Source organism: Coloeus monedula, assembly GCF_965178545.1.
Source record: "Coloeus monedula genome assembly, chromosome: 16".
In the NCBI taxonomy this organism is placed as follows: Eukaryota; Metazoa; Chordata; class Aves; order Passeriformes; family Corvidae; genus Coloeus; species Coloeus monedula.
In genome coordinates this window covers 14,462,913-14,475,578 of record NC_138796.1, presented here as the reverse complement: position 1 = coordinate 14,475,578, position 12,666 = coordinate 14,462,913, and the positions used below count along the sequence as shown (strand labels likewise).

The window sequence follows — 12,666 nt, the reverse complement described above, 5'->3', positions numbered from 1 at the left end:
AGCAGAATTATTAAATTAAATGCCTCTTTTCCATTAAAGGAGAGTGTCATTATCATGTTTCTGAAAACTGTTTTAGAGCAGAAATAATGTGTTTAAGGTGGTGTCCTGCATTAATCGTGTTCCTTCTTGAGGCACCTCTAGCCTTAACTTGCACTCAGGATACACCCCGTTATCTCCCCCATTGCAGCTGGTGGAACAGAACAACACCTTTCTTGGGCAAGTCTGCTCTACTCCATCAGAATTCACGCAGTTGTGACCACGAAGAGCTGGGCAAAAGAAGCAAGAGTTGCCCAAAATTGTAGCACAGAAACACAAGTATAAGACGTGAGTTGCAGAGGATGAGGTGGGATGAAAGGAGCCACCGTGGGATGGAGTGCAGGGAAGAGGGCTGCTGAAAATGGTGGCTGTATCAGGAAGAGAAAGGAGATGAAATGAGGGAGAGGAGCAAAGGCAACATGTAGGGAACATCTTGAGCTTAGAACAAAATGGGAGTGAACAACATAACCCAGGTTATCAGAGAGAAGCTTTCAGCTTTTGTTGCAATGGAGATGCGCTGGATGGAAGGTGGAGCAGCCCTGTGGAACATGCCTGTTCCATGCAGGTGGAAAAGAAACAACTCACCCTGGATTGCTCTTTGCTTTCCTTCCTTTTAGGAAAGTAAATTTAACAAAGTTTAAGCCAAATACAAATCTTTGTGATGGCTCCGAGTTCCCCATGAAAATGACCATTCTTACCAGGTTGTAGACTCCAGTGTTCTTGCTGGTTTATCTTCTTTAATGACTTTTAATTACCTGGTAATCTTCCCCTGAACTACCTATTTTGGGATCAGAGTTGTGTTTCAGAAATACAAAAAGCAAAAGTCTTCTGAGTATCTCCCTTCCCTCACCTGCCTGGAAAAAACCTGGAAGCGGAGGCAGGAGTTGGGGTGTTTGAGCCTTCCGAGTCCTTTGCTTGGAGTTGCCGGTTTCCATTTGCAGAATGAACAAGCAGGATGAAGTCTTTACGATGTGTAGGCTCAATCTTCTGCCTATATTTACCAGTTGTTTTTTGAGATTTCAGTCAGCCATGGTTTGAAGTTCCACAGAAGTCACTGAGCTCAGCGTTCAGATCATTAACCAGGAATTGCAGTTTATGCCTCGTGCTCTCGGGCATCTTTCAGAGTGTGATACGCAGGGATCTGCCTGATTCTTCCTTTCCTTCCACCTCCTGTTTGCTGCCATCCCACCAGGGAGGAGCTGACAGTGGTTTGCTTTGCTGGAGTCCCTACCTGGCTGTGTTTGGAATCAATTCCGAGCTGCTCCTCAGGGTACCAGTAATAGCTCTGGAATGCTGTGGATCTTAATGCTGTTTGTCAGCAGGTTGTTCTGCCACTGAAACTCCTCGCTGATCCCAGACTTGGTTGGAAACTGTTAAAAATAGATAAGAGTTTGTTCGAGCAGGTCTCACGTTGTATTGTGCACTCTTAGTCTCTGGAAATCACAGTCCTGTTAATTTGAATTCTTCCCAGGAAAAACTGAGTTAAACCCCCCTGAAACCGCAAGCATCTATCAATTTTAGTAAACTCATGTTGTGGATGGTCCATCCTAATTTTTGTCTCCATATTTACTTTAGGGATTGCCACCTAAAAAAGGTCTTTCCACTTATTCAGACTATTTTTTTTTTAAAGATGAACTTTAAAAAAAGCCTTTATGTTTCATTGGCAGTTATTTACTAAAATGAAGTGTAGGTTAAAAGACATGTCTAATGTTTTACAATGTTATCAAACGATGCTATTTTTTGAAAGTTACAGACTGGTGTAATGCTTTACCTTTAGGTGCCTTTCCCTTATGAAAGCACGGCTTTGGACACTGAAATACAATGTGGCAGAGAGCAGGTTTACCAAAATACAAGGTTTCAAATGGAAACTACTCTGCTTCCAGATGGCTTTCAAAGAACAGCAAAGCGTTTCTTAAAAATTTCAATCAAGTATTTATTACTTAATGACCACCGAGAGTAGGAAAAATTATCCTCATCTTATTAAGCACTCAGTTTAGAAGATTTGAAAGGTTGCTTTGTTGTTGTACATAGTTGTGATCTGCTTAATAACAAGATCTATTGAAAAGGAAATGTAAAAATAAGATAAAACAACCATGGGGTGGTACCTGACAGGATTGCAGAGCCTCAGTGCTTTGGGGATGTTCTAGTGGTTTAGAGTTTTAACAAACTTGAAACTGTCTTTTGAGACTAAAATATTTCTAATATTTTTTCTAAAAATCTATTTTTAAACATTTTTCCTTTAATGAAAAACCATTAATATTTCCTGATAATGAGATGGGAGACACCTCTCTGTTTCTTTTGGTGCAAGAACTTAAATTTGAGGTAAAATTTGCTCAGCATTCTCACTGCTTAAAGAAAATCTCTCTTCTGCTCTTTGAAAATTCAGTTGTGTAAGATTCTGCCAGAAGCTTTTAACACCAGGCTTCCAAGCTCAGCACATCCATGTTGGGCATTCATTGCCTGCACTGAGCCTTTTCCATCTCCTCCCTGGTGCCTGAGTCTTCTCTATCCGTGAGCTGCCAGGTCCAGGGAGGGCTCTGCTTGCACTGTGTTCTGCAGGTTGGAGGGCCCATGGAAGCCATGGAAAGAGGTTCCTGTTCAAGCAGCATTCCTGTCTCCCAGTTTGGGCTCCCCATGGCTCTCCCAGTGGTGGTGGTGACTGTAAGGGTTTGCAGGAAGTTGTAGTGTAGTGGTGATTGCCAGAGTAGTCAGTACTCAAAAAACTCCTCCAAACTTTCAAGCAAGTTCAAAGAGGACTGGAAAGGCAAAGTCCTTCCAAAAACGAAGTTTGTAGTTGGGAATTAGACATGAGGAAACTGAATAACAGCCCCAGAGTTAATGTTCCTATTTCTGGCTTCTGAAAGGTTTCAATAGTTCTCCTAAGTTTTCTCAGACTCTCACTTGTAGTTTCAGAAATTTTCTTCACTGTTGATCTGATAGACCCCCATAGCATTAATGAACAGCTGTCATTATCAGATGACACTTTTTCATACCTTGTCTGAAATAACGGGTTGAGTGTGTAATTTTATTAAATACTTTGTTATTAATTCTTCAGAGAAAGCTGCCAAAATCTGTGGTATAATAAATAACAATTAAACTAATTTCTCTGAACATGCAGTCTGCAAAACAAACACAGAAGTACAGAAAATGAAATTCTTTATATTTGTGCAATGTGATAGTAGCTAACACCACTTCTCTTTAAAGGCAGTCTTGGGACTAAACTTTAGATGCTAATTTTTGGTCTTACTTGCTATTTGAATTATTCAGCTTTACTCTGGGACACAGCACATATTTGATAACCTCATATATTGCAAAGTAACAGCTTTTGGGATTTTTTTAATGTGTAAAGATAGAACGTCTTGTACAGTGAAGAAAGGCCCAAATCTGGCAACAGTCACTGGGCAGGATGCAGGGAAAGGGAGCATTTCCTAACATAAAGCTGCTTGGAGAGTGGCGGGGCCAGCTGTCTGAAACCAGAGGGTACAAAGTACAGGGACAAAGAAGACAAGGCCCAGTCAAATTGTGGTTTTTGGACTCTGCCCCAGTGTAATTTATTGCTCATAACTGGTGCTCCCTCAACTGCTCGTTCAGCCCGATTCCTGTAAGCATAAAAAGCAACCCCTGAGTAATCCCTTATTATGAGGCTGTTCCAGTGATAAAGTGGTGTGAACAACCCTTCTTCCAGCAATGGGAATAATCCTTCTGAATCCCTGCTGGCAAGGGAAGGGAAGGGAAGAGACCAGGACTGTAGAAGACCACTGTTTTGAGGAAGAAAAGACTGGAGAGGTAAAGGGAAGAGGAAAATAGGATTTACTATTTCAAATAAAGACTTTGCTCAGTGGTTGGATTCATATTTAGGACCAGGTCATAAAGTCACCTAGAAATCCTCCCAGTGTGAGGCAGGGGGGGTGAACAAATGCTATCTGTTGAGTAGCTCCTGTGGGAGGGACTGAGGGGAACTTGGGGGGCTCAGCCTGGAGAAGAGAAGCCTCGGGGGGATCTCACTCTCTGCAACTCCCTGACAGGAGGGTGGACTCAGGTGGGGGTCAGGCTCTGCTCCCAGGGAACAAGGGACAGATGAGAGGGAATGGCCTCAAGCTGTGCCAGGGGAGGGTCAGGTTGGACATCAGGAGGAATTTCTTCCCAGAAAGAGTGGTCAGGCATTGGAATCGGCTGCCCAGGGAGGTGGTGGAATCCCCGTCCTTGGAGGTGTCCAAGGAAAGCCTGGATGTGGCACTCAGTGCTCTGGGCTGGGTGACAAGGTGGTGATAGGTCCCAGATTGAACTCCATGGTCTTGGAGATCTTTTCCAACTTCAGTGATTCTGTGGTTCCAGTAATGGAGGTTTCACCATGGGGGAGACTCCTGCAGGCCAAGTGGCTCTTTGGATGTACAGTGTTCTCTCCAGTCATTCAGGGGGAGTTGTGTTTCAGTTTTCTAGTCTTGGGGAGTTCGCGAGGTGTCATTTCTCAAGGTTGTCAGTCTTAGACATCTTTTTGCTCAGACACTTCTCCTCAAGTACCAAAACACAAGTTGATAACCATTTGCTCGATGCCTTTATATATTCCCCTCCCTTCCCATCTGTCTGTGCACAAAGTCATGCTTTGTGCTCACAATGCACAAAGTATCACAGGGTTTGAAGTTTGTTTGGTCTCCCAAAGTTCCTGTAGTGTTGGAAAAAGTAATTTCTGTCATTGGGAAAGATAATCTTGTGTTTTCCTTTGATTTTGTAAGTTGAATTGCAAGACTTCAGCCCCACAGAGCTGTATATATTTGTAAAACATCTTTTTAGAATGTATTTTAACTTGGTAAAAGTTGTGAAATTATGAATTTAATACTGAGAATTTAATATTGAGAAGCTTAAACTGGAATTCGGTCTCTGTGAATGCAAAGACAGGATATTTGACATATGTGGGGGTTTTTTTATCTCCCTTTGGAATCACAAAAATTCTAATCATTTCATTCATTCATTCTTTTCCAGATGGGAATGACAGGTAACACTAGTCCCTTTGGGCAGCCTTTCAGTCAAACTGGAGGGCAGCAGATGGGAGCTGCAGGAGTGAATCCTCAGTTGCCGAACAAGCCAGGCATGGCCAATAGTCTGTCTCCCTTCCCTGCCGACATCAAGAGTACTCCCGTCACCAGTGTGCCAAACATGGTGAGTTGGACCTGCTGCTTCCAGCATTCTTTACCTCTTCCTAGTGCTTTCTAAATTCTTGGGTGATCCAGCTTCTGCAACACTATCAAATTACTTCTCCACGGTCATTTAAGCATCAGAGTTGCCCCGTGGTTCCTCACTTCCACTCTGCAGTGTGTATGTAAAACCCATGTACATTTTTATGCAGTGATCATACTTTGTAAAGAATCACAGTTACAAAAACTGCATTGCATCCTTTCATTTTGCCTGGTACATTTGGTTTCAAACCAGAGAAGAATGTCTTCTTTAAGTCCTGTGTGTCAATTAGAATTTGTTAGGTACATCATCACCTTCCTGAAACTAAATAGTACCTCGTATCCTTTGAATCTGATGTGGTAAACACCCCACATGCTTCTCACTTTATACTGTGCATGACTTGCATGTCCCAAGCTTATGAGAACAGTTCTTATTAGGATACCTTACAAGTTTATAGTATCATGCTTACCAGAGTTTTCTTTATAAAGTGAAATTAAATATTCCCATTTGTCTCAGGATGTTGTGTATTAATCAAACTGCTTGTGTTGTTTCTATGGAAACTCCAGCTTGTTGCATTTTATATTCTTACACACGATAGCAGTTACTATAGAAACTTGTAAGACCTTCCATAAGATGCAAATCGCTTATTTTTTAATTTAAATCAAAAACCAGCTATTTTTTGGCACAACCAATGCTTGCTCTTCCATCACTGAGTTTGCTACCTGCCTGTCACTCATAGGCTCTCTATGAGAGGCAAGAGGATGCAAAAACTTCTTTTTTTCTTCTGATTTTAGAGGACCACTTCCTGATTTTCCTCTAGTAACACTGTGAAATCTTTCTTTAATATCATCTGTCATTTATTGTTTATGATTATGGAAAGGAGCCTGTGAACATATTAAGACCATGTTCAGAACACCACTTGCACTCATGCAGAATATTTGTAAAAGACAATTTTCTGCATGACTACTCTAATTGTGTTTATTTAGTGTTTGGATCCGGTGTAAAGCAAGTGAGTTATTATCCTGATGCTGCAGAGAAACCTGCAGGTCTCCCCAGAATGCTGTATTCATCTCAGGGACTGGGTGATCTTGAAGCCTAATTTTGTGCTCATTTAAAAGTGAGGTTTGGGAAAAACTAAATCTTATTATACTAACTTACTAGTATAGGATGTAGTGGTCAATATTCAGGTGGAATAAAAAAGGCATTTGCAATCAAGGCTTGTCACATGATGGGAGAGAAATAAAATCAAAAACTGTTTTCTTTCTCCCATCTTGTCCAAAAGACAGAGGAAAGTAAGGGAAACTTTCCCAGTACTATCAATTGCAGTTTTAAAATGTCAAAAATACTGACTGAGAGAACACTCAGAACTGTCTGTCTTTGCTCAGGTGTCAAAAGCTTTGCATGTCCAGTATATCTTCTTTTCCCTCACACCAGTACAGAGAGTAATGGCCGTTCCAGCCAACAGACATTAGTACTGTTGAGCCCAAAGGTCTCAGCTCACGCAAGGGTCAGAGGCATGGTGCTCCTGACAGGGGGGTGACTTCAAAAACTGAAGTTTCCATCTAAACATTTTTATTGCAAAGCCAAGAATTTAAAAAGAAATGTCACACTTGTTAAAATTTAACCTTTATTTGGCAGCAGTGGGTAAGGCAGTGTAATTATTTGGTAATAGCACATCCATGACCATATGCTATTCCTTCCACAGGGACTTTGCTTTATTCAGTGAACAATATGAACAGAGCCCTTGGAAAGAGCACACAGTCAACATTTAGTTCTATTTTTGCAGCTTGGTGTGTAGCTGTGGGCATTGCTGGCTGTATGTTGTAATATATCTCACTTGGTCATTTCCAAATGCTCTTTCCTGTGGCAGTCAACACTGGAGCAGGCATATACTTTGGATTAGTTCATTTTTACAGCACCTCTCTGAGATAAAGATGTTGCCCCAGTTTTAAGCACAGAGGCACAAGGAAAGAGTAAGACTGGCAGAATTTGCTCACTCAGGACTTGAGGTTTGTAGGCTCTGGCTTGCCTAAACCTTATTTCATAGGTTAAGGCATTACCTAAGGGTAAAATAACATCCACAGCAGTTCCATGAGTTACAGAAGCACACATCTAAGTGACATCTGTCACTCACATTGGTCAACCAAAATGTGACCCAAATGGCTCTTGTTGAAAAGCAGCTTGTGACAGAGGCAGGTCCCCAGAGCAGAGCTGCAGTGTTTGAGCAATCCTGCCGTGCATTCTTGCTGCAATCCCGTTGTCATTTCTATGTCCTGGGATGCTTTAGGTCCCTGGAGATGATGGTTTATTTAATGTGTTTGGCCTGGAGACACAGCCTGTCCTGTTCCCTGAGGGAGGCAGCAGTGATGTGGAAAAGGGTATTGTGTTATGTTAACATCGATGAAAAATGAACATGCGGAGGATCAGTTTAGACTCCATCCACTACAGCAAGCGCAAGACAACTGCATATTAAAAAAAAAAAAAACCAACAAAAAGAAACCATTGGGGTCCTTTGTGGGATGACTGCAACCACATATCTTGCTAAACCAGCCCTCTATACTCTCCTTATCTTAAAGGGCCCCCAAAGTACTATTCCATGTGAGAGACAAACCCACGTGAATGAGAACACTGGTGGTATGTGGCCTGTCTGAGGCAGGAAACCAAATTGCAGCATGGCACTGAACACTGTGGTTACCACAAAGGGTATTTAAACAAGAGAAGAGGAAGTAGAAAGGTGCAGCCATTGTCTGAGGACCCCTAAGTTCTGAAAATCAAAATATTTTTAAATAGTCCTTTCAGTCTTTAGCCTTACACCTTACATGTGTGCTGCAAAAGTAAAAGATGATTAAGTTTCTTAACCCACATAATTCTAGTCATTATTGTGTGTCACCCCTGTCTTCAGCAGTAACCAAGAGTTTTCCCACTGCCAGGCATAACCCTGGCAGCCAGGACAAATGTGCTGCAGCTGTGGGTTTGGATTTTTGATCCAAATTCAGGCTACCACTCTCCTGAGAACAACACTCTCCCCTCCTCCCTGCCTGCCCAGTAAAGTGGGTCTCTGAAGTGTTAGTTCACTGCAGTCCATGTTCCAGGCATGACCTTACACTACACCCTGAGAAGCACATTTGGATTAATCTCTTTAATTAGAAAAGAAGAACAAACCTTATGGTATTAAAATGATTAAGAGGTCAGCATTAAGGTATTAATTTTCAGTGCCAGCAGGATGGATTGATTTTGTTTGGTTGGTTTTGTTTTAATGGTGATCCAAACAGCATATCAGCTCTTGCTTTGTGGGGCTACTACAGAATCAGTTCCCTTTATGGAATGGGCAGCCTGAAAACTTGAGTGAAAGGCTTGTTTCCAAAAGAAAAATACTGCTTCCGATGTTGTTGGAAGTTTTGGTGACACATTACTGAGCTTCAGTGCTGCTGAAATAGTTCTGATGCAGGACTGGCAATGCTGCGCTGCAGTGAGATCATGCAAAATCCCTGGGCTGTGGAAGTGAGCCATGCTCTGCTCTTGGGCTCTCAGCGTGGTGTGCAGCCAGTTTGGGAGCCAGCACACTCTAGTTTTGGAGTGCACAGGCTCTGGGAGGAGCTGTTGTGGGGGGAGCTCTGTGAGGCTTTTCCATCAAGCTCACTGAAGCTTTGCACTCCCTACAGTGCTGCCTGTTCCAAGGGTGGCGGTGGATGGTTCCTTTGTGGACATACCAGTAAATCTGGTATTTCTGCATGGGTTAGGAGCACAATGGGGCAAATTTGGCTTCCAGACACCAGCATGGTTTCACAGTTATCCCTATGACCAGCAGATGGAGTTGAGAGAATATTGCTTTTTTGGAAGCGAAGGAAATAGTTTTTCCTAAATTCTGGACTTAGAATTGGAGCAGCACATCTCCTGTGCTTTTTCTCCCCCTCATCTCTTGCTAAACTGCATCAGGAGCTCTCGGTTGTGTTCTTCTTAGTTTCTTTTTATGTCCTATGGATTTCTGTAATAACAGATTTTGATCAGAAGACAGAAGAAGTAACTGGGGGGTGAAGATGTCTCAGGTGTGCCTTGCTGCAGACCTCGGAGGGAGAGGAAGAAAGCTTTTAAACTGGGAGGCCAGGTTTAATTAGAGCAAGTAGAATTGTAGCTACTTAAAATAGACAACTGGTATTTTATTCTAGAGACCAGAAAGAAAAGGCTTTATGGAGAATCACTTAACTCTTGTGCCCTTCCAGGGAGGAAGGCCTGTTTTCTGACCCTTTCTGTGATTTTTTTTCCTCTCTTGCAGCACAGCCACTCTCCTCTTTTCCTGTGGAAAGGTCTGTGACTGTTGCACTGGCAGCATGCTGAGTGTCTGCTTGCTGCTCTCTTCAGCACTCTCCCTGTCTCTGCTGGGCTTGTTGTCAGCTGTGCTCACCTTCCCTGTGCCTGCCCTGACCTCCACTCTGAAATTCAGTTTCTCATTCACAGGGAAGCTCACTCTTCCCTTCCTCAGGAAAATCCCACCTGATTTACAGCAGTGAACAGCTGGCAAAAGGCTCTCCTTAGCCATGGTCTGAAGGAGAAGATCTTAATGACCTGGAAACAAATCCAACAGATAGTATTCAGTGCCAGGGAAAGGACATTGTTTTGTTGGGAGCAGAGCATCTCTGTCTTGTCTTAGTGCAGGAGTTCATCCTGGGGACGTGGATTGCTTTGAATGATGGAATATTTTAGCTTTTGCATCATCTGTAAATACAGTGCCAGGCTGGCAAAAGCTGACAAAGAGGAATTAATCTTTTCCTGGTACTCTGGCCTGTGTTCCACTCTCCCATCCCCTATATGCAAATATAAGTGGTGGAGAATATCCATTGCTGTGTCCTACTCTATTCCAGCAGCTGAGGTGCTCCATAGCCAGCTCTCCGACAGCATGGCTTTCCTTCCCTTACAAACTTCTCATTTGTGCTTTATCCTTTTTTCTATTTGGGATTTGTTATTTGGGGTTTTTAATGTTCCTCATTCCTCAGTTTAGTTTGTCCCCCACTAAAATACTGAGGTTTATGTATGGTATATAACCCCCTCAATATTTTGCTCAGGTAATTTTCCATATGTGAGAGCTGGAATCTGTCTACACCTTCCTGTATTTTGTCATTTTTTTCTGCTTTGAAACACTTCTTCAGTGTACGTTTCTTGGCATTTGCTGGTCCTTCAAATCGGAAAGATGAGGAAATAAAACTCCACAAGTGTATTCTTAAGAAAGATGCTGATCCAGCCTCAATGCCTAGCAGGCTCAATGGCATGTGATTGAGACCTTTGCTGTTTTAAAACAAAATTCCTTTAGCAATTAAAAGCTATGTGCACTGACCAACTGTTCAGGTTCTTTCTGTGGCCTGACCATGGGAGTCTTCTCACCTTTGAGGTTGTCATGGGCTTGCAGGTTCATTCACCAATGCCAGCCTCAGGGGTAGAGGTGGGAAGTTGAAAATATTCCTGTTTACCCTTGACATGAAAACTGCCTTTATCCATGTCAGTGGCAAAGCTTTGAAATAAATCTTGAGCTCTAAACACATTCTTCATGTTAAGACCACAGACTCAAGCTGCTCCAGGGGAGGTTTGGGTTGGACATCAGGAAGGATGTCTTCCCAGAAAGGGTTGTCAGGCATTGGAATCGGCTGCCCAGGGAGGTGTTGGAGTCCCCATCCCTGGAGGTGTCCAAGGAAAACCTGGATATGGCACTCAGTGCTCTGGGCTGGGTGACAAGGTGGGGATCGGGCACAGGTTGGACTTGATGATCTCAGAGGGCTCTTCCAACCTAAATGGTTCTGTAATTCTGTGATTATGTTGGCTTTGTGTTCAGGAGCTGAGTATCTCCCTACCTCTTCTCATTTTCTAGAGCACTGCCTGTGCTCAGGTTGGTGCTATAGGCTGACATCACTCGTCTCCCGCCAGACAGCAGGACGGCCTTCTGAGGCTGTGTCCAGTTCAGGAAGCCTTTTTTCCTATCCTGTGGAGTCTTCTGCCCACCATTCAGACTCAGATCCTGATTCTTCCTGCTCCTTGGGTGAGGAAATGCAGCACTGCAGGGTTTTGGGGCACAAATGCAAATGATTTTGCTTGTAGTGCTCATCTCAGCCCCTTTGTGCATGTGTGAGCTTCCAGCCTCTGGGGCCAAAGCTGACCCTGGTGTTCCTGGTGTCAGAAGGATCCTTCCTGTTTGGATAGGACCAGGCTGCTCATTCCATGCCTGTTGAGAGTAACTGGTGGAACCAGGGAAACCACCATCCACGTGAATTGCAAGAGGTGTAAACTGGTTCTGTGTCACTTTCCCAGTGAAGCTCTGGTCATCGAGTGACTGCACTGGGGAATGCCTTTAGCCTTGATGCCACCCAATAGCTGCTGCTTGAGCTCTCCTTCAGTTTTGGGACAGAATGATTCTCCCTGGGTTGTTCAGAGCTGGTTCAGCACTTATTAGAGCATTGCTGCAAATCCTGTGGGCAAGGAAGGACTTCTTTGAATCTTTTGGATTGGGATACTCATTATTGGAGTTGACGACACTATGAACACTTAATTCAGATAGAAATGTTGCTCATTAGAAGTTCTTTGAGATTTACAGTTCATGTGTATATCCACTTTATGCCTGCTATTGCTTCTCTGGAAGGGACCCTCAGGATCACACTTTAGGCCTGTGGTTGGAAGGGAACTGAAGGGGTTTGGGGGTGTTTCACCTTAATGTACCAATGTGTGGGATTTGTGGCAGTGGATTCTTAATAACCTCGCTAAGATCTGCTGTTGATTACAAACCTCTCTTAAAGAACTAAAAAGCTCTTTTTAAACACAGGATTTGTCCTCATACAGTGAAAGTCACATTCTTCTATCAGGGAGAAGGAAAAAGCATGGAAATAAACAGAAATTACAGAAGAAGACAAGTATTTTAAAAACATAATGCTCTGTAGAGCGGAGCTGAGGCAGAGTTCTGTATTGCATTGTTTACCTGCTGTAAGACTGCCACTGCTGCTGAGATTGCTGCCTATTTTTATGAGAAAAGGTACATAATGTTCCATCTTGACAATGTTGAGTGTTTTTGAATATAAGTACATAAAAACATAGAGGATTACTGGTCACCTCAGTAAAGTAAAACTGCCAGGGAACTTTGAGTCCATCCAAGTCCATGACGACAAGATACTTGTGCATCTGTGCTCCCCAGACATGCAGGAAGCTTTTGCCCTTCAGGATAGGGACAGGGCAGAACCATCTTCCTCTGTAAATGACTTTCCATAATTTTAAAGGGTATTAATAGCTGCCTTACCCCATAGAAGTGTGTATAACTCAGTTTCTAGAAAATCGATTATTGACATTCCCGTCTCTGTTAGAGGTTTTAGCAGATTTCCAACCCCTGATCTGTTTGCTCTGTTCATGGTGGAGCAAGTGGCAAGAGAAGCAAAACTGTTTTTTGCCTTGTTTATCTGACCACTGAATGATTTATTTTAATTGTGG

The 12,666-nt window shown here is 42.9% G+C and overlaps 1 protein-coding gene across 6 annotated transcripts in view; it reads left to right on the top strand.

Annotated features, from left to right (window-relative positions):
* CREBBP (CREB binding lysine acetyltransferase) overlaps nt 1–12,666 on the top strand; it is a 96,373-nt gene that overhangs the window by 34,166 nt on the left and 49,541 nt on the right. For all 6 annotated transcript variants that reach the window (XM_082292131.1, XM_082292130.1, XM_082292129.1 and 3 more), the window contains one exon: nt 5,017–5,193. In XM_082292131.1, the coding sequence (XP_082148257.1) occupies nt 5,017–5,193 (177 nt within the window). The remainder of the gene's footprint in view (nt 1–5,016; nt 5,194–12,666) is intronic.